We start from the raw sequence: 27,242 nt of genomic DNA, 5'->3' as shown, positions 1-27,242 counted from the left end.
ATATGAGTAGTACCTATCAAATCTTTTTAAGCCCTCCTAAACTGCTTAGTCTCATACCTGAACATTTTTTGGAATCCTTCTCATTCCGATATAAGATCGGTTCATTCATGTTCGCTTCTCCTAGAAGCCTGTCAGGAGCCGCTCATTGTCCGTGCAACCTCATGGCACCGGCGATCACCCACTGCTCTCTTCGGCCCCGAGCCTCACATGCCCACCAGCTTCCGCTTGGTTCGTCCTTTAACCACACCGTAATAGGAGAGGTCGGCAGAGATACCAATTGTAGGACCGAGCTCTTGCCGCTTTGCCAAAAGGTATAGCTGCTGGTAATGGTGCAACTCAAATCTTTTAAACTAGACAACATCTCAAGCGCCACAGTTCGATCGCTCTACTAAGTAGAGACAATCATTGCACCCAACAATCTCCCTCCCAATAATTGCACTCCTTGCAATCAATGGGAATCAAACACGTGACCTTGGCTCTGATACGAACTTCAACGCCCCAGATTTAACGACTGTCCTCACTGTACCAAGATGAGTTTTTCCAGCATGCTTATATCCTCATTCACACGCACACTAGGAAACTTCTCAGGGGGTCATCCATCTTAAAATTGCCCAAAGTCAAACTCTCTTAATTTTGGAGTACTTATGTGATGAGCTCCCAAAAAGAAGGTGCATCTTATTTTCAGGAGCTATCACATAAGAACTTCAAAATTAAGCGTGCATGACTTCGGACAATTCTGGAACAGGTGACTCCATGGAAAGTGTCCTAGTGTGCATGTGAGTGAGAACATAAGCACGCTGGAAAGACTCGTCTTGGTATAGTCGGGACAGTCGTCGAATCTGGGATGTTACATCAGTGTAGGCCTTGACTACTCAGAACAACCAGTTGCACAACCATGTTAATCATCTTTAGGATGTGTTGGCCAACTTGGCTGAGGAAGATCCTGATGAAGAGCCTGAAGTAGAGCCTATGGATGATGAAGCAATGGGAGATTGAGAAATTTTAGACAACTAGATTAGGATTCTAGCATCGTACTCATGTAATAATGATTTATAATTCATTTTCTTTCTTTTATATTTCCTTTAGCACTTACTAAAACTTTGATTTGTATTTATTTTCCTTTTCGTTGGAATCAATCAAAAGTTTATTTAGTTTAATTATTGATCGATTTCATTGATTTTATATTTGGACCACTACGACTTTGTGATCATTATTGACTCATTTATATGTATTGACAAAAAAATATTGTACACTTGTAGGACATGGACGAAAGATCGGTACAAAACAATCGCAACCCATGTTATGAAAATCACAATAATAACCGGAACAACAATGACAAAGACAATAATCCATCTTAGCCACCACCACCAGGATTGGGCATAAATCAAGCTGACTTAATGGTCATAGTAACCATTGTGGCTACCATAATTCAAGGGTTGGGAACCCAAACGCCAATGACAATCTGCCACCACCACAAGACCTCAAACAAATAGCATCAAGTACCATTATGAGTCTATGTAGAAGAATAGAGCTTAAACAATCAAAGGATACCTGGACCCCGAAGTTGTAAAAATAGGATAAAAAAATATCGAGACCCAACTCCACCTACTTGAGATTCCCAACGATTTCAGGGTGGATGTGATGACACCATTTTTAGAACAAAGGTAGCCAAATGGTGGGAGAGATAGTCTCATCAGTTATGACAGCAATCGGACCAATCACATGGCAACATTTTTTTGAGGTGTTCTTGAAAAAATATTGTTCGGCTGAAATGAGATTACAGAAATTGATTGAGTTTGAAAATTTCATTCGAACTTTGGAAATGTCTATGGTAGAGTACACTTTAAGTTCAACTCTCTTGGAACCTACGCCCCCACTATCATGGTTGATGATATCTTGAAGATGCATCGGTTCAAGCACGGTCTAAATAGCTGTATTCAGTCAGACTTAGCAGTTTACCAACCCACGAGCTGCTGATCTGGTGGGCAAAACAGTAAGAGCCAAGACAGACATCAAGCATCGGAAGAACAAGAATAAGAGTAAGCGATCTCTTACTGGTCAATATTCTCAAAGAAAACATCCATTCGAAAGATCAAATCAATCTAGCCGATCATTCAAAGGCACTTTGTCCAACCCAACCTACCAAGAGGTCAATATGTGTCCCACCTACAGTAACATTCATTGGGAATGCCGTAAGAATTCTGGTGTATGCTTCAATCATGGTAAGTTGGGATATGAAATTGCTGAGCTTAAGAAAGGGATTTGGTCAAGTAGCGATGCTACCTCCAACAAGCCGAAAGAGAATAAGCTCAATGCTCGTGTGTTTGCGATAACTCGGGAAGAGGTAGATGATGCGAATGATTTCGTGACAAGTTTTTTTTATATGTTTTTATCTAATATAATCTATAAATAAACTATCAATAAATAATTAGAAATTAAGTGAGAAGAAAAAATTAATATAGAATAGAGTTTTCCATTCATAATTAAATGTTTATCAGAGAGTATTATTATTTGGTCATTAGTATTTTTGAGCTCTCAAACTGTATTTTTTTTAAAAATTTATGTTTTATTCAAAATTAAAATATTTACATGTTATTGTAATGTTACTTGGTCATTCAATCAACAATGAGCAACTTAATCAGTTTAAATAAAATTAATTCTATTAAATGTTAATACAAAATTAATAATAAATTTATATAGTTCTTATGAGCATTGGTGTTGTATGATCTTTATTGAGTTGTATGATTTTTTTTATAGCAGTTATATAATTGAGATTTATTGATAGAGGTGGGAAATACCGAAATTATATAGAAGTTTAAAAAACATATAATATATTTAAATAATAAAGTAACAAATAAAAAAAAATATTTATAAGCATTTTTCAATACCGTACCGAATTATCGGTATTTGGCAAAATTTCAGTATAATCGGTATGCTAGTTATACGTTATCGAAATTTTCATATATCATTATTTTTCGATACGATATATATTTTTCGGTATGGTACGATCTCATATATCATCTCTATTTGTTTATTAGTTTTTCGATTCTAAATTGATAACTTTTGCCCTTCAAAAATATTTTATAAGTAAATGAATATGATTATAAATATTTTAAATTAAATTTAAGGAAATAAATTGAAGAGAAAATTATTATAAATATTTTATAACTCGACAAATTATAAATAAATAGATTAAAATCACTTACAAACATGGCATTTGCCAAAAAGGCAGAGATCATTTTTCTTGCTTGGACTAAGTCCAGGCGATGCCTCCATGTCGATATCTTCTTTCTTCATTCCATCGGGCAACTCCCAGTCAAAGGAGTAGAGAAGATTGGCAAGTGCGAGCTCCACGATTGCGATTCCCAGATTGATTCCAGGGCATCCTCTTCGACCTGATCCAAATGGGAGCAACCCGAAATCCTGCCCTCTGTAATCTATGGTGCTGTCCAAGAATCGATCCGGGTTGAACTCGGCGGGATTTTCCCAGTACTCAGGGTCTAAGCCGATTGCGTGAAGATTCACATAAACTACTGTTTTTGGAGGGATTTCGTATCCATCTATGGTGCATCTTTCTATGGTTTCCCTTGGCACTGAGAGCGGATTGGGAGGAAACATTCTTAATGTTTCTTTGATGATTGCTTTTAAATAAGTAAGATTTGGGACATCATCTTCATCCACAGCGCCTTTGTTTCCTACTAAGTTTCGGATTTCTTCCTGTGCTTTCTTCATCGCGTGGGGCGTCTTCATCAGAGCCGCCATTGCCCAAACAATCAGTGCTGCACTTGTTTCTGTTCCAGCTATGAATATATCCTGTAATCATCATACCATAACTAATCAGTAATTCATCTTAGAAATTGAAGTGGTATTATTTAAAGAGTTGGTTTTGCTCCGATCCCGCCTAGCAGACACTCTGCAATATTTCAGATTTGAATGAGATGGTTGAATTGATTCATACGATGAGGACTCCCTTGATGTTATCCCATCCGAGATTGACCGGAGCGGCTTCGTCTTGTTTCAACCTGATCAACAGAGCAAGAATGTTATCCTTCAGTGATTTGGGCTTCTTTGGATCAAGTTGATCATCTACAAGTTCTTCACAGAACATATCCAAATCCTTAAAAACCTTCTCTAGTCTAGAATTCATTCCACTTAATTTATCAATCCAACCCAATGAAGAAAAATAATCGCCCACGAAGAACCCTGCTAGCATCGCTTGAGTTTCTTTGAAAACCTCATTGAACCTTCTTTTATCTTCATCGTCGTACTTCTTCCCGAATCCGGCTCTACATATAAAGCCGTTGGTCAGCAAGAACGCGGCCCGGCTCAAGTTTATCAACTCATTGGAATTGGACTTCTTGATCATATCTTGAATCATGCAGGAAACTTCATCTTCCCGAACGGGTCGAAATGAGATCACCTGCTTAACACTAAATAGATGGAGGAGGCTTATTTTTCTCATTTCCCTCCAAGTTTCATTGTAGGAAGACACGGTAATATCTGAGCCATTGTAAGTTAGTTTACATAAGCAAATAAACTGTGGCCTCCCCGAGAGAGCCATGTCATTGTTTTTCAGGGCTAGTTTGGCTACTCTTGCGGAAGAAACCACGATGGCGTCTCGACAGCCGAATTTCATCGACATAAGGGGGCCATACTTTTTTGCCAAATCATAGAGGCACAAGTGTGGACGGGCGGGATCGAATTGATGCAGGTTTCCGATGATCGGAAGTCCTTTCGGACCTGGTGGGAGTAGGCCAGTTCTCTTGTGTTTGAAGAGATTGAAAAGGAAAAATATAGAGAAAGAAAGCACAGCCAGAAGAAGAAACATGGTTCCTTAATCGAACTCAGCTAAAGAAATGGGAGATTTCTCAGTTCTGATAGTTTTTCATCATAATTTTATTGTTTACGATTGACTGTAATGTATTATTTCTTGATAGATAATAGAATATAAAATTCAAATAAATCAAGTTAATTGTCAAAGAATCCAAAATATTGTAAGATTTCTATCTGTACAGTAGGAAAGTTTGAAGAAACACAGTCGCTATCGATTTAAACGACACATGAAAGGCACTTAGTGTTATTTTATTGATGCATTATTAAGCCATCAAAGCTGCCCATTTTCTCTCCTTTTTGACCAATGAAAGTTGAAAACAGCAAGGCCAAGCAAAAAATTCTTCAAAACTTTCATCTATATTTTGTCTGACATGACCGTAGATAATGCTGATATGTCATCGAAATATTTTTATATGACATAAATAATTGATGACTTGTTTCATGTCATGTAAGAAATTGGATCTAAATAATTGAAAATTAAAAATTAGTGTATCAAAACCTAATTGAAAATTTAATGGACCATAACTCAAAATTGAACGAATTAGTGGTTCAAAACCATTACAACCATTGGATGGATCTTCGGGCTTGAGCTATGGGTGGGTGCGGGTAAGGTATGGTCGGTTTTTGGTAGTTATGATCGGATACCCGACATTTCAGGTTAGGGAAAAAATAGGATCGAATAAACCATGGTCACATAATATTAGTTTTTCATAGTCAACAATATAAGTGAATAATTTACTGGATTTTATAGATAGATATGACATTTTTTTTATATTCTAGAAGGCTGTTACATTAATTAATTGCTTGCTGATCAAATTGAATTATTATATAATTAACTTAGGTTTGATTGTGATGTGAATAAATAAAAAAATTCTCTGTCTCATATTAGAATCTACCATGTTGGGAAAAATATAGAAAAATCTCACTCAATATTCAAATTAATCTTCCAAATTGGAAAAAAGTAAAAGAAAGTTGTACCTACATGAGTAATGGTTGGCATGGGCTTTGAGTTGGGGCCATAATAATTTGAGTAGGTTTTTTGTGAAATAGTTTAACAGATATTTATTCGAGAGACGGATCAATCCTGTTAATATTATTAAATTTGTGACTTCTCATACTTCATTTTATGTTTGTCCGAAGATGCATGAATTTTTTTTCCAGTTTGTTTCAATTCATCTGTTAAGATGTTGGCTGCACTTCTCTTGCTTCGCATGATCGTGTTAGTTATAAGGTGTCACACGATATAAACATAAAACTATAGATGTGAGAGCCCAATACCTAAGTTGGGCCCAGCCCATTTTCGTTTAATTATTTCAACCAACCCATTTGATATAAAGGTTAGCAGATCGCTCAAAATCCAGAAAGAAGCTCTTCCCCTGCCTTGCACCCCGTCGCCCCTTTCTTCTGTTCTGCAGTCTCGCGTCGTGCCGCCAGCGGCCGGATTTATAGTGCAACGCCTTAGAAATCTTCTTCCTCCAGTATATTAGAGTCTTTCCTGCCATGAATTGGAAGTTATTGAGCTCGATTGGCTTGTTTTCTAGCTTCTACGCGCGTAGAGTTGATCTGGTTTTAGGTAAGGTTTTGGCTTCAATTTTTTGTTGTTCTTTGTGGATTAGTTTATAAAAGTGTAGTAGTAAGCTTTTTCAAAATTTTTCCAGCTTGTTTTTTTGACGTGAACAATATTTCCGGTGACTTTTCCGGCGAGCCATTTTCGCAAGATCACCGTTGTGCGTTTTAGCTTTGATTCTTGAGGTATTAAGCTTGAAATTTCAGATTATATAATATTATCGTGATTTTGCTTCCCTAGGGTTCTTTCGCTCTTAGGGTTGGAAAACCTACGCCGTGTAGGATTGTTTCGTTCGATCATCTTTTTGATCTGAACGTTGGCCTGTTTTCTCGTTATTATGGATCCAGATGAAATCTCTCGTCTAGTTGAAGCGATGAAACTCTCTCCGCCAAAGCCAAACGAGACTATTCTATTGGATGATTCAGAGATACACATGGGAAAGGAGCGACTATCTACGTGCTTGGTGGCTAAGGTCCATTCGCCTAAAGCAATAAATAGAGACACCTTCCGACAGCAAATGCCCCGGATCCTCCAAGCATCGAGGAAGATCAATATCGAGGCTATGGGGGACAATATATTTGTGTGCGACTTCAATTCCAAACGAGACAGACACCGGGCACTCACGGATGGCCCTTGGAATTTCTTCCGTAGTCTGGTGATTTTTAAGGAACCTGTGGGTTGGAAAAATCCAACTGACATGGTTTTTGACGAGATAGGGATCTGGGTTCAATGCCATAATCTTCCATTGGCTTTCATGCAAGGGTAACTCCTGCACAAAGTGGGACGTCATATTGGCCGAGTAGAAGAGGTGGACTCGGGTGAAAATGGACTTTTCTTGGGCCGTTTTGCGAGAATTCGGGTACGAATTAATATTCCTCAACCTTTAATGAAATTTATTCATATAAAGGCTAGGGAAGTGGAGGAAGAAATTATAGTTTTGCTGATATACGAGCGCTTACCGGACTTCTGCTATGCATGTGGACGAATTGGACATACGGTTCGGGATTGTGATGATAGTGGGGCTGATAAAACCACCCACGCATATGGAATTTGGCTACGTGCTTCAACACACATCGGTAGCGGAAGAAAAAACTTACCCCGTAAAGATAATTCTTCCCCTAATCCCGATGAGGGCCCTTTGCCTGAAGCCACTGAGGATGAGGAAAATATTGAAGAAGGTAATATGGATTCAGAAAGCCAAGCACTTGTGACAACAAACACACCATCGGGCAGTGCCCTGCTGACAGCCCACGGCCTGCTGAGCACTCATCTGCCGACCATTGACATTTCGAATGAGAAGACCTCAGAGGAGCCAAAACTTGTTGTTGCCACTACAAAGCAATGGAAACGTCGGGCACGAGCAGTCGGGGAGCATAGGACAGCGAATATGATCTCATCATCAAAAATAATGGCCAAACGTTGTCAACACACTACAGATGATGAGAGTACCTCTCAGGAGCATACAAGTCCAGTGAAAAAGAAACTGAGAAATGGAACGGTGGATTCTAGTTCAAAGGACATAGCGGCGGTGGTTGCCCAGCAACCCCGCCGATCATCGTGAATCTTATATGTTGGAATGCTCGGGGGCTTGGGAACCCACGAGCATTCCGTGAATTACGGCGACTCGTCGTCGAAAAGGACCCAACTCTCTTGTTTTTGAGCGAAACAAAAATGAGGGCGTCTAAATGCAAGCTATGGAAGAGTAACCTAGGATTTACAAGATGTTTTATGGTGGATTGCATAGGTAAAAGTGGTGGTCTTGTACTGTTCTGGAAAAACCCAGCTGAGGTATCAATCAAATCTTATTCTATTGGGCACATTGATTGTGTTATTCATGAATCCGGAAACTTGTGGTGGTTTACGGGTTTTTATGGCCAACCAGACGCATCATTACGTCATTTCTCATGGGACCTCCTCAAAATACTTAAGAGTCTACGAGAACTTGATAGCATTCCTTGGTTAGTAGGTGGAGATTTTAATGAAATTTGTTATGAAAGTGAAAATTTGGGCGGTAATCGAAGACCACTCCCACAGATGCAAGCCTTCCGGGACACACTTGAGGTATGTGAGCTCCAAGATATATTTTATCACGGAGATGCATATACATGGGTCAATCGACGAAGAACGGAAAGTTTGGTTTTTGAAAGGCTGGACAGATTTGTAGGCAGCCTAAATTGGAGATTATTGTACCCGACGGCCCACGTTTCCTCCATGGAATTCTTTCACTCTGATCATCGGCCTATCTGTATGAAGTTGACAAATGCGCACTCACAGGGGTCAGCAAAGAATGCTTCCTTCAGCACAATGTTCAGGTTTGAACGGTTCTGGTTGACAGAAGAGGAATGCGGAGAGATAGTTGAAATGGGTTGGGGAGAGGGTAACCACTCTATTCCACTCCCAACGTGTATTCGCCTGTGCAAAGAGTCACTACAAACTTGGGCCCGAGCAAAATTTCAAAATGTACCAAAGATACTAAAAGAGAGGAGATCATCACTAAATGCCCTACGCACAAGCAAAAAATGGGACTCATCTGTCAGTCAAATACACAAACTTGAGGAAGAAATTGAACAGCTGGCCACAAAGGAGGAATTATATTGGCGACAACGCAGTCGAATATCTTGGCTGAAAGATGGCGACCGAAACTCTAAATATTTCCACGCTACAGCAACTCAACGGCGAGCTCGCAATTCCATTCATGGTTTGATATCATCTCATGGAGATTGGTGCACTGAAAGAGATGGTATGGAAAAAATTGTGTTGGACTACTTTGGGTCTTTATTTACCTCGGATACACCTACTGAGAGCAACATGCAGCCTATTCTTGAAGTCTTGCAGCTGAAAGTTGATGATCACATGAATAATTTTCTTTGTGCACCGTTCACTGCAGCTGAGGTCAAGCGTGCACTGTTTGATATGCATCCGGACAAATCCCCTGGCCTCGATGGGATGCCCCCCCTGTTCTATCAGAAATTCTGGCATGTTATTGGTAAGGAAGTAACTGAATCAGTTTTGCATATTCTGAACGACAATGCCGATTTTGAGTCCTGGAATGAAACGATGGTCACACTGGTTCCTAAAACGGCAAATCCGATGCTTATGAAGGAATTCAGGCCGATTAGTCTATGCAATGTTTGTTACAAGATCATATCTAGAGCCATAACCAATCGTTTTAGGCCAGCGCTTGCAAAGATTATTGATGAATTCCAGAGTGCGTTTATTCTCGGGCGACAGATTACAGATTACAGATAACATAATAGTCGGGTTTGAAACAATTCATTGGATGAGAAACAGAAAATCTGGAAGAACGGGTTGGGCAGCGTTAAAGCTGGACATGAGTAAAGCATATGACCGTGTGGAGTGGGTTTTCTTACAAAAACTTATGAATCGATTGGGTTTTGCCGAAACATGGATTGATAAAATCATGAGGTGTGTGCGATCAGTCAAATATTACTTTCGAATCAATCAAGAAGTAGTAGGGCCCATAATCCCTACACGAGGACTGAGACAAGGAGATCCGTTATCACCTTATCTATTTGTTTTATGTGCATACGGTTTATCTGCTCTATTTACTTCGTATGAGGCAAGAGGGTGGATCCGGGGTGTGCGTGTTGCTTCATCTAGTCCATCGGTTTCTCATCTTTTCTTTGCGGACGATAGTTTGGTGTTCTTCAGGGCTTCGTTGGAAGAAGGGGATCGTGTTAAAGAATGTCTACATGCCTATGAAAGAGCATCGGGTCAGTTGATTAACTATGATAAGTCAGCGCTATCCTTTAGCCCAAATACCAACTCATCTCTTATTGAGTCAATCAAAATGGTTTTGACCATTCCAGTAGTTCAAAGACATGATATCTACTTGGGACTACCCACGGTTTCGCTGAGAAGCAAGAGACTCCAATTCCGATATCTGGTGGACAGAGTGGTTAAGAGAACCCAAGGATGGGGACATAAATGTTTCTCGGTCGGGGGAAAGGAAGTACTTATCAAATCTGTACTCCAATCTATCCCTACTTATGCTATGTCCTGCTTCAGAATTCCTAAGTCAATCTGTGATGAGATCGAGAAAGAATGTGCAAATTTCTGGTGGGGAGTGGAGAATGGAAAGAGGAAATTGCACTGGAAAACTTGGGATTTTCTATGCAAACCGAAAATGAGGGGAGGACTCGGCTTTCGAAAAATGGATGAATTTAACCGAGCACTGTTGGCCAATCAATTCTGGAGACTATTGCGAAATCCTGAATCCCTAGCAACCAAAGTCCTTAAGGGACGGTACTTTCGACATGGAGATATTATGACCGCAGGGACAGGTACCAATCCGTCATTTATTTGGAGATCTCTTGTCTGGAGCAGAGAAATTCTTGATAAGGGATTGATTTGGCGAGTTGGAAATGGACACTCAATAAGAATCTTTGAGGATAATTGGGTTCCAGGTTTGACATCAAAATTATGCATTCCCAATGAAACATGGCAGAATGATGCGAAAGTAGAGTCCTTGATTATAAATGGAGTTTGGGACACTTCGGCTATATTGCACAACTTCAATCCATTCATTGCCGAGAAAATAATACAGACTCCTCTTCTTGCTCAACATACTGGTGATACCAGATTTTGGCGTTTTGATACGAAAGGTCACTACTCCGCGAGGGATGGTTATCGTCTACAGAGAGGTCTTTTTTCACCCCCGGGGAACCAATCAGAACATTCAATGCAAAAATGGTGGTCCTTTATCTGGAGCCTCTCCATACCCCCGAAGGTACGCATTTTTTGGTGGCGGGTAGCCCATAATATCATTCCCACAAACCTAAATCTACTCCACCATCATGTGCCAGTTAGCGGGCAGTGTTACTTATGCTATTCCCAACATGATTCTACATGCCACTCATTATTTTTTTGTGAGGCTGTCAAGAAGCTATGGAAGGACACAAAATATTACTCAATGCTAAAATCTGTCAAAAGAGCCTGCACGATGGACTTGTGATGTTGGATGAGCGAACAATTATCCCATAAGAATTTTGAAAAGTTTGCTATACTATCCTGGGCAGTATGGAAAGAAAGGCTAAAGATCCTACATGGCAATGACGGGCTACTCAATGAAAGGGTAATTACTTGGAGCAATACCTTTCTAACCGAATTCCAAGCTGCTAAATCGACTGCTCGAAGTCCTCCTCAAGGGCGAGCTCTGACCAGCAAATGGAAGCCACCAGAAGCAAATGATTTAAAGATGAATGTTGATGCATGCTTCAATGAACACCTGAATCGATACAGTATAGGTGGAGCACTACGAGACAACCAAGGTAGACTACTCCTGGCCTTTGGGAAACAAATTTCGAAACCAATATCAGTGCTTATGGGAGAACTAGAGGCAGTTCATGCAGGTATTAAGTTATTATATGACAAACATATCCATGATGTCCAAGTTACAACAGATTCCTTATTGGCAGTGCAAGCAGTCACGACCTTTAAGGATGACATTAGCTATGTAGGATTACGGGCTTCGGTAATCAAAGATCTGGTCCAGAAGCCGGTAGTGTCAAGTCTTACTTATGAGAATAGATTGGCTAATAATGTGGCCCACATTATTGCTCTTTTTTCTTCTTGCTCCCACTCATCTTTTGTCTGGAAGAATGGCGAGTTTCCTCTGTGGCTAGTAAATCTTATAACTCTTGATCTTTCTCAATAAAATTACAAGTTTTTGCTGTCAAAAAAAAAAAAGAAATTTCAGATTATATAAGGGGTTATATAGGCTGCTCGGAAATTTAATTCTAACCGCTTCGATTTAAATTGTTTTAATAAGTTGGAATGTAATATATTGAAGTGTATAGCGAATTTTTATTGTAAGTTATATCATTGGACGAGTTCATTCGATAGTCCTTAAGAAATTACTGTGGTATTGTAAGTTGTAGTTGAGGTACGCTCAAACTTATATCATTATGACGCTTATATTGGCGTGTAAGAATATTCGGTGAATGTTGTTTGCTATATGTGCCTTGAATGTTTATTATGTTGCATTCATGCATAAATTGTATTGACATAACATATTGAGCCTTGACTCCTTTGACGGCGATTTATGTTGATTCTATTGAGATATATTGAGTCATCAGAGGGACGAGTGGGTTAGGATTAGCCACATTCCCAGATGACAAGCTAGGGACGAGCGACTTAGCTACTCGCATTCCCGATGCTAGGTGCATGGGCGAGCAGCGATTTGATGCTGCATTCCTGGCACGGGTGGCCACTGTTACTGTTGATGATGCTAATCGTTTGGACTCCGTTTGGTATCCGTTATTCCATTGCTACCATTCATGCATCGCATATCATTGCATTTACTTGGTATTATTACATGCCTTTTATATACGTCGTGATTTTAGTGGTTTGTCGTACTGGGGTCCGACCCTTGTTTTCTTTTTATGTTGTGGTTGTTTTCGATTTCATAGAAGGTCATTCCAGGGGATTTGAAGCGTCTGGTGGGGCGTCAGCGAGTGGTACCCAGTAGTCAGTCGGTTTGTGTCAGAGTTCCCAGATATTTATATATATTATGCTGATTTGATACATTTGCCAGGGAGATGCCCTTTGTAGCTATATGGTTATGTTTTAATTTGTTTTGGATTTATTTGTGGTATGTTGTGTCTAGTCCTGGCCAGTGCGGCTGTAGGATATTTGTTTGGTTGATTGTGAACTTGATGTTGTTTTCGAGCGAATATTTTTGTTGTTGTGTTTTGAAAATTTTTGGAATGTCCTACTTACGAGGAGGTCATGCCGAAATTTCTGTAGGCCCAAATGAATGTTTTAAACTCGTTTTCGCTGTTTACACCAGTAAATCCTTGTTGTTTGGTAATTAAATATTAATTAAGAGCACGGGCCCTGACAATAGAAAACGAAGAGAAAATTATATTTTCGGTCATCAAATTCGCACTTTTTAAATTTTCGGTCTTGTTAATAATAAATTTTTTATTTATTGTTTTCTATTTTTGGTCATGTTATGGTAAATTTTCATTTTAATCATGTAACTTATATGTTTTTCATCTTTAATCTTTTTTGACGGAGTTCATGGTGATTATCGGTCAAAAAATATCCAAAAATGAAAAAAAAAATGCAAGTTAAAAATAAAAAATCAAAAAAATTTACAAGTTACAAGACTATAAATGAAAATTCTTTGTAGAATGACCAAAAGTGGAAAAAAAACATGCAAATTACAAAACTAAAAATACTAATTCACCGCTAACCAGACTCAGAATAGAAAAAAATATAAATTATGTTACCGAAAACTTAATATCCTCCTAAACTAAAATATAAATTTTTGGCTTTACATTCAATTTGACTTTTATAACATTTTCATACTCATAAATATATCATTAGTTAATTTTTAATAATTAAATCACTTATAAAAATGCGTCTATTCAGTAGATAATCTATATATATATAAAATAAGAAAGCTTCCGCCCAAATTACTTACTAAAAAAAAAGAAAAACAATATTTAATTAGCTTGTTTAATTTTTCTTAAAAAAATTGGTTGAGTATTAAAAGTAATTACTTAAATAAAATTTTTCAATGGACATAAAATTACCATTTAGTAATCATAAATGTTTGACATAAATGCACGTTATTTCGAGATTACCTTAATTTGAAAGAGTTAATTTATAGTAGTTTTCTTCCAAAACCATATGCATATTGTATCTCAGACTATCTTCTCTTATTCCCAAGAAAATTAAAAGAGAGATTCAAAAGGGTTTCAAAGAGACATTAAATTACTCTCAATAAACATGTCTATTACCTTCAATAATCAGAAATTTTTGACACTCAATGCATGCAATTCGAGATTTTCATAATTTGAAAGAATTAATGCATTGTATAATTATGTCAAAAGTACCCGATGTATAATTTTTGTCTCTTAGGTTGCCTTATTTGAATTTTAAATTATAAATAATGTTGTGTTGCATATTATATTGAAAACCAATTTTTATTCTATTTATCTTACTAAATTTATGTACTTCAAAATTGAATTATGAAATGACTATCTTTTTTATCACAATCTGTGAGTTGAATCCTTCCAAGATGCGATAAATATTTAAACTTAAATTTGTTCGTTGTTATGAACTACCTATATATGGAAACAACGAGAACAATGAGTCATTAAGTTTGGAATATGTCTTTCATGTTCAAGAAGTAAAAAATATTATTCTCCTGTTTGTACAGAATTTTAATTATTACGTATTTGCTAATGTGATAATTTTTTTCTATATTACAAAGTTCACGAATACATGATGCAAGAGAAAAATACAGAAGACCTCGCGCTAGGACGGTAATTCTTGGCCACCCCAACGCGAGTAAACAAGGAAATTTTCCTTATTTTCTTGTTTCTAACTTGGAAGGTGGGAGGCTGCACAAGAGAACATTAGGGACGAAAATTAAGACATCATTCAGCAGCCACCAAGTTTTGAAGAGAGAAAAAAGACTTGGAGTGAAGAATTCAAGATTTCCGAGCAACGTTCTTCGTGTTTTCGTCAAGTCTAGTATTTCTAGCTATATTGTTTTGCTTAGTTTGATAATGAATACTTGTAGCTAACTTTTATTATTTGTTTGGATTAAGGGGATCCTACCCCGAAACAATGTTTAGTTTATCTCGACTTTTGATTTATTGTTGATTGTGCTATTATTTTCATTGTGTTGTAGAAGCGTAGCTAACTTTAGTAACAATTTTATATTGCGAGTGAGTTCGAGAGAATAGCACGTGATAGTAACAAGTAGCATAATCCGTGGATTTACATTTTACATAGAAATATGAAGTTGAATACACGTCGATAGTCATAGTCCAGTAGGTCGAAAGTTAGGGGATTTCATAAAACGACATGCAATTCACCTTTGATAAATAATTAAAGAGATTTAATTACTTCACCGAGTTGAATTAGTTTGGCATAGCTCGAGAGGGCATCTTCAAATTGGTTAGGAAATCCAGTCGAAAGCGTAGACCATTGTCTAATGAATTAAGTAATTGAACTCCCAACAATTCATTTCCCATTGAATCTTTAATCAATTATTTTAACTTATTTGTTTCATCATTTAATTTGTGAATCATTTCATTGAGCTTTTATTTTAATCATCACAATAGTAAACAATCATCTGAATTATCATTGCTAAAGGTTTAATAACTGAGAATAACAATCGCCAAACTCTTATACACTATATTATTACATGACATCTTGTATTTGCGATTATTTCGAGCTTGAATATTATTGATTTTTACCAAGGATTTTCTTGCTTCAAGTTTTGCTCGATCAGTATACCAAAAACAAAATTACTCTATTTCTTCTTTCAATTCAAGTTACTCAACCAATGTTGGTCGAAATTCATACTCTTCTAATAATTCTACACTCATGTGAGTGTTAGAGTAGATGTCTTGCAAGCCAACTGTTGGATAGAGAATTTATTGACTCAGATGTAATAAACAATATTTATTTTAATATAATTCATTATTTCATAGTTTGTAATTTCTTTATCTCTATACATTATACTTTAATACAAATGAATCGTAATTCGATGTTAAAACTCATTTGTAAACACTGTATGATCAAAATTCATTCCTAGTCGATTCAGTCGCTTAAAACATGGATAAAGATCGCTTGAGCTCGAGACTAGCATCTGTGATGTTGTGTACCGCATTTCTTGGTAAGAGCATGAGAGGAAACCGCGCGCACAGCAGTGCCTGCGACTGCCCGAAACATTCGGGCAGTGCGCGGGCGGCTACCCGAGAGTGTCTCGGGAACCGTGCTGGATGATGGGCTTGAATTGTTTGGGCCTATGGTGCAATTTTCTGATTTTTCAAATTTTTGGGCAAAATTGATATTTTTGAAAATTAGTTCAATTTTTCTTTTGGAAAATTAATAATTTTCTTGTAAAATAAATAATTAGAATATGATTTTAATTATTTATGATAAAAAATTAGTTTTTACAAGAAATCAATTATTATTGAATTAATTGAAAATTAAATAAAGGTGTTTATTTAATTTATTAAATTTTTTAATAATTGTGGTGGTTAGTAATAAAATTATTAGATATATGATTTATCAGTTAATTAAATTTGTTTAATTAATTGATGTTAATATTTGATATTAAATGCATGAAGGATGATCGAGAGCCTTGACCAATGTGTTAGGTGTATGTTAGGACATTTTACTGTTTTATTCATTTTGTTAATATTTGATACTATTAAAGTGGGCCTGGTTTATGGCCCGTTCCCACTCCATGAGATGTATCCCTTATGTGTCATGGTTATTTAAATGTAATTATTAGAAATAGTGGGAGATCAATACTGGAAGATGGTGGGCCCGATGCACAAGATGAAGACATGTAAAATATTGGAAGCTCTTGTAATAGTTGCATTTGCATCTCTACATTCACTTAGGTTTTGGGCTTGGATCCATGTCCGACTCACATGGATCTAATAATGTTGCTGATCGATCACCCTTATTTATTGTTGAATGACATATTATGATATATGTGATATATAGTTGTTGCGTGTTTTCTTGAATGCTCGCAAGCGCACGATGTCAAGTTATAGTAAAATGTAATTTTGAGTGCAAGTGTCGATCCCACGAGGAGTGTGTATAAAAATATATATCAATGCTTGTAATTAAAATAGTCAAGACTTTATCTAGAGAAATTAAAAAACCAGATTGGTTTGCTTAATCGAATTAATTGAAAACAAAGGATTAATCTAATCAACGAATTGAGAAACAACAATGAGAGAAAATATCTAGCGAAACGATTTCACCAAGTTTCCAAGACAATTATTCCCAGTTAAATTTATGTTCCTGAATTCCAATTATTTAATGGCCAAGAACACTTAATTATTTTATTCCCCCTTTCCCAAGTGACGAATAAATGTATCAATCAAACTTTGATTCAATTATTCCTAATAAAATCTAAGTTTAATTGATAAATGCAAACGATGTTCTTACCTAAGCCTCGCTAAAGTTATACGACTTCCGAACGATATAAGCATTCAACGATGTGTTTCTAATGATCTATAATCCTAGTCCTCTCCCGAGTTATAGAATTAATCAAACAACACACAATTTATGGCCAGTAAATTGCAGTGAAATTAATACAGAGAACACAATTAAACAAGAGCGGAATTCAATCAAATAAACTACTGCGTCAAATCATCGTATCTACAAAGTTACGTCATTCTCTAGACTAGAAAATTAGTTCATAATGAATTCTAAATAAAAACAACACATATTCGAAGGTCTAGACATCGAAATACAAAAAAATATAAAAGCGAGAGAATAGATGACAAATCCGAAGTGTCGTCTCCGTCCTCAGATCCGTCGTTCTTCGTATTCGTGATTGTTCTTCGCACTCTGGATCTTCATCTCGTGTCTGCGCCTCTTTCCCGTGTGTTTTTCTCTCTAAAATGGCATTTCTCTCGTCTGGTTCTTTCCCCAAGGCGGCCTCCTGTTTCTGACCTAGGATGCGGCTTTATATAACTTTCTGGAACGCCGTGCGCGCGGTGGCGCGAGAAGTGGCGCGGCCGCGCGCACCATTCTGCCATATGGCTTGTTGCTGCGCGCGCACGGTTGGGCTTGAAGTGGCGCGGCCGCGCGCACCTCTCGGGTCTTCATCTTGCTTCCTTGCGCGCGCTGCGGCGCGTGATGTCGCGCGGCAGCGCCCAAGCTTCTGGTTTCTCGCCTCTGTTCCTTTGCGCGCGGCTGCGCGCGCACTTCTGTCCAATACCATGCTCTCGGTTATTCTTCATGGTGCACGGCTCTGTTTTCTTGCATTTACTTGGCTTCGTGTGCACTTTTTATCTATTCCTGCAATGACATAAAAAACAAACCAAAAACGCATAATTATGTTCGAAACAAGCATAATTCAAAATGGTTTCTAATATAAATTAAGTGCAAATCTTGCACTTATCAATAGTAATATGCATGTATGCATATTATTAAATAATATAGTTGCATGAATCTGGCAATCATACAAACATGCCACGCGATTTTCAATTAAAATGATGAGACAATTTTAAAATTAAAATCCCTCATTTTGAATAAAATTCAAAATTTATATCAAACCACAAAAGTAAAAATTAAAATAGTTTAATTTATTCTTTCCTTCCATCAACCGTGGTTGCATGTTGATCGCTACCCGCGGACAATGTTTGGCTCATATTATTGGGGAGAACTGGATGCCGGAAAGCTGTGACTTCCACCGGACATATGATGTAAATTGAGTGGAACTCATATTATTGGGTCCTTATTAAACGTGAGGCGAAACACGCGGAGGTTGCATAAGGATGCAATTGAATTCTACCTTTTAGAAATTATAATTGGCTGATATTATTCGGGAATATAATTGGCTAATTGGACTCTACATGCCTACTAAGAAAATACGATTTCCCTTTTTCATCAAAGGGTGGTGGAAATGTCAAAATAGTGGGAGAGAAATTTATAAAATAAAATCCATATTTTATATCTTAGAATTATTTTAAAATAATCATCAACCATTATTCTGTTTTCATATCAGTATATTTCGATTTCGTCACATAATTCATTTCTGTAATTAACAGGCTAACCGAATCTAATTTTAAAGACTGGTTGGGAAATTGTTCTAAATTTGGAGAAAGTTGCATACACACTAACGTCAGTCATGTTGAACTGACAAAGGTTGCAAGATGGTAGGACCATAATATGCAAGATAAAGTGTAACATGCTAGCTTTTATGTCAAATGAACTGTCGGGACAGTTCGAGGAAATGTTGAATGCTGCTGACATTCGAATGCACTTGTAAGAGTTGCATGGTGCATGAAACTCATACGATGATGCACACTACTTTCAAGGAGCTCATGACTACACACATGCAAGATGGGGCTCTGGCTCATGAGCATGGTGTACATATGACTGTGCTTATTGAGAAAGTGATGGGCCTGGAATATGTGATTCCTAATGAATTACTTGATGACACCAATTTGTTGTCTTTCTCTTCCTCATTTGACGGGGTTATGGTGAATTAAATAAGATAGATGATAGCCTTGAAGAGCTAATCAATACGCTTATAACTTATGAGATCACCATAAAACAGGAAATTGTTGTTTTTCTAATAGGCCTCTCGTCAGACGAAAAATGGCCCACAAGGTAAGGGAAATAAATGTTTTGCCTCTCACAAGAAAAACAAATCCAATAAGAGGCAAACTCTGAAATACACTTCAAAAGCCTACAAAGCCCGATAAGTCAGAACATATTTATTTCACTGCAAGAAGTCCAGACATAAGAAATTCTATGTGCCAGAAATGTTCTGGAAATGATAAGTGAATGTCCAAGTAAACATGATTTCAAAAACAAACAAAGAAAGTTAGATGATCCAAATCCCTCACAAATATGACACGCTAGACTATGTCATATTTCCCAAAGAAGGATGCACAAACTAGTGGGAGAAGGCATGTTTGACTTGTCAGGAATAAATTTTCTACCTACATGTAAATCATGTCTAAAAGGAAAAATGACAAAGTCTTCATTCAATGAAAACGTGGAACGTGTGCATGGTCTACTGGATTTGATCCACACAGACGTTTGTGGCCCGCTAAGTGTTAGCACAAAATTTGGGCATTCCTATTTCATTACCTTTACTTATGACCATTCGAGGTATGGGTACGTTTATTTGATGAAACACAAATCTGAAGCATTTGGAAAGTTTAAAGAATTCAAATCTGAAGTAGAAAACCAGCTAGAAAGAAGTATTAAGGCACTTCGATCTGATCGAGGTAGAGAATACTTGAGTGCTGGATTTTTGGGTTATCTAAAAGAGAATGAGATTCTCTCACAGTGGACTCCACCAGCAACACCACAATTGAATGGTGTTTCTTAACGTCGAAATCGAACCTTGATGGACATGGTTCGATCCATGATGAGATTCAATGAATTGCCTACATCGTTTTGGGGCTTTGCGCTCGAAACTGTGGCAATGTTGTTGAATAATGTCCATACTAAAGCAGTGGATAAAACACCATATGAGATATGGATGGGAAAAACTCCCAAGTATTCTTACATTAGAATATGGGGATGTCCTGCTTATGTGAAGCAGACAATGAGAGACAAATTGGATAGTAGATCCACTTGTCCTAAGTGGAACGTAGCTCTTCTAAGTGTAATGGGTGTATGTACTATGGGCTTGTAGGAGTACAAGACTAACATACAAATTATTAAGGTTCTTAATTGGACTTTAAAAGGATTAATTTATTAATTAAATTAGTTGGACTAGAATAATTAATTGATTAAGCCCATTAAGTATTTAATTTATTTAATGGGCCCTAAGCTTATATATATGTGTGTTAGGTTTAGGGTTATAATTAATTCATTCACAATTTTCAAAAAACCCTAGCCTCCAAGCCAAGGGATTTTTGAAAAACACCTCCTCCCACTCTCCTTGTGTTCTTCCACCTCAACGAAAAATATATTCTAAATTTCTAGTGCAATTTAGAAGAGGAACAATCAATCCAGTCGTGGACCGGATTAGGAGATTGAAAAAAGAATATTTGAAGAACTTACGTGGGATTTACAATAAGAGCTACGTTCTACTATACCGGCGTAGTTGGAGCCAAGTGAAATTTCATTAAAGGTAAAAACTAAACATCCTATGTATGTTTATTTATTAAAACCATACAAGTGTCCAAAAATACATCTTGAATGTCAATGTCTAAAATTTTTAAAACTTCCGCTGCGTTTTGAGCACGAGAAAACTGTGATCCAACAGTAAGGACATGCGACTTTTTTCTTTTTGATACAAGGAAAACGTATGCATGAGAAACAAGGCACTCTAAAGTGAGAGGATAACCTGCAGTCTCAAGTGTAAAAAAGTAAGATAAAATTATGAGAGTATTTAGAACCAAGGAAATCGTGACATCGTGATTAAATTAAATAAAAATGTGTCACATTAGAATCTACCATGTTGGGAAAAATAAAGAAAAATGCCACTCAATGTCCAAATTGGAAAAAGTAAAAGAAAGTTGTACCTACATGAGTAATGGTTGACATGGGCTTTGATTTGGGGCTATAATAATTCGAGTAGGTCTCTTGTGAGACAGCTTCAAGGATATTTATTCGAGAGATGGTTCAATCCTGCTAATAGTATTAATTTTCCGACTTCTCATACTTTATTTTCTATTTGTCCGAACATGCATGCGGTTTTTTTCCCAGTTTGTTTCGATTCCTCTATTAAGATATTGGCTGCACTTCTCTTGCTTCACATGATCGTATTAGTTATAAGGTATCACACAATATAAACTTAAATTGGTATCACAGACAGTCTCACGAATTCGTAATAGATTGTTGTGTACATTATGAAGACATTTGTGGATAAAATTAGAACCTATTTGGATAAAGATATTGATGAAGCAATTGTTGTTATCCTTTAAATGTGTCGAATATGTATTCTGTCACAAAATTGTTTGTGAATGAGGATTTAGACGAAGTTATTGAATTTTGAAAAAGTATTTCTCATTAATTTTATTGAATTTGATTTAAAAAAATTTATTTATTACATGCCAAAAATAATAATATATATAACTTCTCGGAAATTAAATTTGTGGTCGACATCAATACACTAAATATGATAAGTACCATGCCATAGTCTTAGGCTAACACAATCTAAAAATTTGATACATTATAGTTTTATCAGGCAAAAAAATGAATCGACATATATTGTATTTAAGAAATTTTTTCAAAATTAGCGGAAAAAAGAGTTTCTTATTTTTATTTTTTTATAATTATATTATTTTTTTTCACTTTGAATATATATTCATTTTTTTATAATAATTAATTTTTTAATAATATCATCTCGTTCATCGCACGAGTTAAATTATGATAGAGGTCGTATTTACGTATTTTGGTGAGTCATGTGAGTCTTAGTTTGCATCGTTTTGGTTGCATGAAGTTTGCATTTTGTTCATTTCATCTTAAATTATTGCATATGATCACCGCTAACTGAGTTGTATGAATGTGTAGGAGAACGACAGAAAACGAGAAAATTCAACTGGAATTGGAGCTGGACAGAGCACTTCGCGCTGGGCAGTAATTCTTGACCTCCCAGCGCATGCAGAAGCCAAGGAAGGAGTTCAACAGAAGACCTTGCGCTAGGGCGGTAATCCTTGACCGCCTCAGCTCGAGAGGCTGAATAATCACGAGTTCAACAGAAGACCTCGCGCTAGGGTGGTAATTATTGACCGCCCCAGCGCAAGATGCAAGAGAAAAATATAGAAGACCTTGCGCTAGGACGGTAATTCTTGGCCACCCCAACGCGAGTAAACAAGGAAATTTTCCTTATTTTCTTGTTTCTAACTTGGAAGGTGGGAGGCTGCACAAGAGAACCTTAGGGACGAAAATTAAGACATCATTCGGCAGCCACCAAGTTTTGAAGAGAGAAAAAAGACTCGAAGTGAAGAATTCAAGATTTCCGAGCAACGTTCTTCGTGTTTTCGTCAAGTCTAGTATTTCTAGCTTAAAACTTATTGTTTAAATATTGTTTTGCTTAGTTTGATAATGAATTCTTGTAGCTAACTTTTATTATTTGTTGGGATTAAGGGGATCCTACCCCGAAATAATATTTAGTTAATTTATATCTCGACTTTTGATTTATTGTTGATTGTGTTATTATTTTAATCGTGTTGTTGAAGCGTAGCTAACTTTAGTAACAATTTTATATTGCAAATGAGTTCGAGAGAATAGCTCGTGATAGGAACAAGTAGCATAATCCGTGGATTTACATTTTACATAGAAATATGAAGTTGAATACACGTCAATAGTCAAAGACCAGAAGGTCGAAAGCTAGGGGATTTCATAGAACGGCATGCAATTCACCTTTGATAAATAATTAAAGAGATTTAACTACTTCACTGAGTTGAATTACTTTGGCATCGGGCGTGTTCAAATTGGTTAGGAAATCCTGTCGAAAGCGTAGATCATTGTCGAATGAATTAAGTAATTGAACGCCCAACAAATTCATTTCTCATTGAATCTTTAATCAATGATTTTAGCTTATTTCTTTTATCATTTAATTTGCGAATCATTTCATTGATGTTTTATTTAATTATCGTAGTAGTAAACAATCATCTGAATTATCGTTGCTAAAGGTTTAATAACTGGGAATAACAATTGCCAAACTCTTATACACTATATTATTACATGACATATATCGTGTACTTGCGATTATTTCGAGCTTGGATATTATTGATTTTTACCAAGGATTTTCTTGCTTCAAGTTTTGCTCGATCAGTATACCAAAACAAAATTACTCTATTTCTTCTTTCAATTCAAGTTACTCAACCAACGGACATTTGAATAATTTAAGCTACTTCCATCCAGTAACTTGAACTTTTTTCTTCCAGTAAAATGTTGGTCGAAATTCATACTCTTCTAATAATTCTACACTCATGCAAGGACATGCAACTTTTTTCTTTTTGATATAAGGAAAATGTATGCATGAGAAACGAGGCACTCTAAAGTGAGAAGATAACCTGCAGTCTCAAGTGTAAAAAAGTAAGATAAAATTATGAGAGTATTTAGAACCAAGGAAATCGTGACATCGTGATTAAATTAAATAAAAATGTGTCACATTAGAATCTACCATGTTGGGAAAATAAAGAAAAATGTCACTCAATGTCCAAATTGGAAAAAGTAAAAGAAAGTTGTACCTACATGAGTAATGGTTAATTTTCCGACTTCTCATACTTTATTTTCTATTTGTTCGAACATGCATGGAGTTTTTTTCCCAGTTTGTTTCGATTCCTCTGTTAAGATATTGGCGGCACTTTTCTTGCTTTACATGATCGTATTAGTTATAAGGTATCACACAATATAAACCTAAACTTTAAATAAAAAAAGGAGGAAATTATATTTTCGGTCGTCAAATTTGCACTTTTTAGTACGTGTGTTTCGAAGACGAAATAAATAGAAGCAGGTGGGTCTGTGATGCCCAGGTTTGTCGAAGCCAGGGAGTGTTCTTCAGTACCAAGAGGTAGCATCAACAAAGAGTGACTTTTGACAAACTTCTAGTTGAAAAAAACATAAATGAACCGTTCTCATATCGGAATGACAAAAGTTCCAAGATTGTTTAATATTTATTTTGTTGTTAAATATATACTAAAAGTTTGTAGCATCTTATTATATATGCAAAAATTATGATTAAAAAAAACTGAACCATTCATGATTTTAAACATGGCATTTGCCAAAAAGGCAGAGATCATTTTTCTTGCAAAGGCTGAGTCCAGGCGATGCCTCCATGTCGATGTCTTCTTTCTTCATTCCATGGGGCAACTCCCAGTCAAAGGAGTAGAGAAGATTGGCAAGTGCGAGCTCCGCGATTGCGATTCCCAGATTGATTCCAGGGCATCCTCTTCAACCTGAACCGAATGGGAGCAACCCGAAATCCTGCCCTCTGTAATCTATGGTGCTGTCCAAGAATCGATCCGGGTTGAACTCAGCGGGATTTTCCCATTACTCAGGGTCTAACCCGATTGCGTGAAGATTCACATAAACTACTGTTTTTGGAGAAATTTCGTATCCATCTATTGTGCTGATGCAACCCGGGCGAAATGGACGAGTCGGGTCGAGAACTCTGCCGAGATTGCTATCAAAATATCGAAGGAAACTTGAATTGGACGTTTGACTTGAATTGTGACTTCTCGAGCGATTTGAGGGATCTGCGAACAAGAAATTAACCACGTGAATGGGCGCCGGAGGGGTGTCCGGCGTGACCACTCCGATGCTTAAGTCAGCAGGGTACTCAAGCAATAAAACCAATGTAGCCAAGTGATGGCTGTGAAATTGGTGTGGAACAATAAATGAGAATATTTAATGTGTATTTCAATTTCTGAATAGAGAGTAAATGCAAGTAAAGAACCTGTTATTTATAGTAGAGGATGCAATGATGACCTCGTTTTTCGTGTTTGAGCATTAATTATAGTAGGGTGGCTGATTATACCCTATATTCTGACATGTCAAATCATATACTAGTCACATCCTGCCTGTCTGATTCCGTCAACCACTTGGATCGATGTCAGAGATGAGACAGTCGCCCCCATCCTATTCTGCTAGTATACTCGAGTGCGGTGCTCATATCGAGGTGGCCCGGGTAGAAAGTTCCCGGGAGATTGAACGAGGGCCCGGGCGTACGGTGGCCCGGGGAGTAGAGCCCGGGCTTGCACCTGCCCGGCTTCAGAAGAATCCATCCTGCATATTAACTCTGATTTGGGAATCCATTTGTTATCTCGGGTAATCCATGACCCGGGCTCTTACGGGGGTATCAGGTGCATCTTTCTATGGTTTCCCTTGGCACTGAAAGCGGAGTGGGTGGAAACAATATTAATGTTTCTTTGATGATTGCTTTTGAATAAGCAAGATTTGGGACATCATCTTCATCCACAGAGCCTTTGTTTCCTACTAAGTTTCGGACTTCTTCCTGTGCTTTCTTCATCGCGTGGGGCGTCTTCATCAGAGCCGTCATTGCCCAAACAATCAGTGCTGCACTTGTTTCTGTTCCAGCTATGAATATATCCTGTAATCATCATACCATAACTAATCAGTAATTCATCTTAGAAATTGAAGTGGTATTATTTAAAGAGTTGGTTTTGCTCCGATCCCGCCTAGCAGACACTCTGCAATATTTCAGATTTGAATGAGATGGTTGAATTGATTCATACGATGAGGACTCCCTTGATGTTATCCCATCCGAGATTGACCGGAGCGGCTTCGTCTTGTTTCAACCTGATCAACAGAGCAAGAATGTTATCCTTCAGTGATTTGGGCTTCTTTGGATCAAGTTGATCATCTACAAGTTCTTGACAGAACATATCCAAATCCTTAAAAACCTTCTCTAGTCTAGAATTCATTCCACTTAATTTATCAATCCAACCCAATGAAGAAAAATAATCGCCCACGAAGAACCCTGCTAGCATCGCTTGAGTTTCTTTGAAAACCTCATTGAACCTTCTTTTATCTTCATCGTCGTACTTCTTCCCGAATCCGGCTCTACATATAAAGCCGTTGGTCAGCAAGAACGCGGCCCGGCTCAAGTTTATCAACTCATTGGAATTGGACTTCTTGATCATATCTTGAATCATGCAGGAAACTTCATCTTCCCGAACGGGTCGAAATGAGATCACCTGCTTAACACTAAATAGATGGAGGAGGCTTATTTTTCTCATTTCCCTCCAAGTTTCATTGTAGGAAGACACGGTAATATCTGAGCCATTGTAAGTTAGTTTACATAAGCAAATAAACTGTGGCCTCCCCGAGAGAGCCATGTCATTGTTTTTCAGGGCTAGTTTGGCTACTCTTGCGGAAGAAACCACGATGGCGTCTCGACAGCCGAATTTCATCGACATAAGGGGGCCATACTTTTTTGCCAAATCATAGAGGCACAAGTGTGGACGGGCAAGATCGAATTGATGCAGGTTTCCAATGATCGGAAGTCCTTTCAGACCTGGTGGGAGTTGGCCAGTTCTCTTGTGTTTAAAGAGATTGAAAAGGAAAAATATAGAGAAAGAAAGCACAGCCAGAAGAAGAAACATGGTTCCTTAATCGAACTCAGCTAAAGAAATGGGAGATTTCTCAGTTCAGATAGTTTTTTTCCCTGATATTTAAAGGAAATACTTGACGAGGAGAAAGGCCGTTTTTGTTTTTATGTCGTAACTTTAATTTTCGGTTTTTTTTATTTAAATATTGGTGTGACGTCAAAAATTATTGAGATGACAAAAAAAATGCTGACGTGAGATAAAAACTATTGATTTGTCAGATTTCAATATAAGTAAATCGAATAAAATATCTGGCAATTAAAAATTTGTGTAACAAAACAAAA

The 27,242-nt window shown here is 37.2% G+C and overlaps 2 protein-coding genes and 1 pseudogene across 3 annotated transcripts; 1 reads left to right on the top strand and 2 right to left on the bottom strand.

Moving 5' to 3' along the window:
* Positions 1-1,940: 1,940 nt before the first annotated feature.
* LOC142521043 (strychnine-11-hydroxylase-like) lies at positions 1,941-4,915 on the bottom strand. Of its 2 annotated transcripts, none has more exons than XM_075624225.1 (3): positions 3,959-4,914; positions 3,207-3,813; positions 1,941-1,978 (listed from the first exon to the last, which is right to left on the bottom strand). In XM_075624225.1, the coding sequence occupies exons 1-3, from the start codon at positions 4,826-4,828 to the stop codon at positions 1,956-1,958; spliced, it is 1,500 nt and encodes a 499-aa protein (XP_075480340.1). In that variant the 5' UTR covers positions 4,829-4,914; the 3' UTR covers positions 1,941-1,955. The 2 variants fall into 2 exon arrangements, with proteins under 2 accessions (XP_075480340.1, XP_075480339.1); XM_075624224.1 differs by lacking the exon at positions 1,941-1,978 and adding an exon at positions 2,096-2,166 and having other exon boundaries at positions 3,959-4,915.
* A 4,765-nt stretch (positions 4,916-9,680) lies between these two features.
* Positions 9,681-12,077, top strand: LOC142521262 (uncharacterized). Its single transcript, XM_075624492.1, has 2 exons — positions 9,681-11,150; positions 11,418-12,077. Exons 1-2 carry the CDS (start codon positions 9,681-9,683, stop codon positions 12,075-12,077), a joined length of 2,130 nt encoding a protein of 709 aa, XP_075480607.1.
* A 12,399-nt stretch (positions 12,078-24,476) lies between these two features.
* LOC142521261 (strychnine-11-hydroxylase-like) lies at positions 24,477-27,088 on the bottom strand (annotated as a pseudogene).
* Positions 27,089-27,242: the final 154 nt, after the last annotated feature.

The sequence above is a fragment of the Primulina tabacum genome, chromosome 12 (assembly GCF_025594145.1).
Source record: "Primulina tabacum isolate GXHZ01 chromosome 12, ASM2559414v2, whole genome shotgun sequence".
NCBI classification, from domain to species: domain Eukaryota; kingdom Viridiplantae; phylum Streptophyta; class Magnoliopsida; order Lamiales; family Gesneriaceae; genus Primulina; species Primulina tabacum.
This window is presented reverse-complemented; position numbering and strand designations above follow the sequence as displayed.

What these genes read in the sequence shown, in the direction of transcription:
- LOC142521043 (XM_075624224.1), bottom strand. Translation starts at nt 4,828, where the DNA reads ATGTTTCTTCTTCTGGCTGTGCTTTCTTTCTCTATATTTTTCCTTTTC. An exon ending in ACATCAAGGGAGTCCTCATC is followed by an intron (nt 3,814 to 3,958) that starts GTATGAATCAAT and finishes TGATGATTACAG; the next exon opens with GATATATTCATAGCTGGAAC. An exon ending in TTTTGGCAAATGCCATGTTT is followed by an intron (nt 2,167 to 3,206) that starts GTAAGTGATTTT and finishes ATGTTACTGTAG; the next exon opens with GTGGGACACATATTGACCTC.
- LOC142521262 (XM_075624492.1), top strand. Translation starts at nt 9,681, where the DNA reads ATGAGAAACAGAAAATCTGGAAGAACGGGTTGGGCAGCGTTAAAGCTG. An exon ending in GCCTCTCCATACCCCCGAAG is followed by an intron (nt 11,151 to 11,417) that starts GTACGCATTTTT and finishes AATTTTGAAAAG; the next exon opens with TTTGCTATACTATCCTGGGC.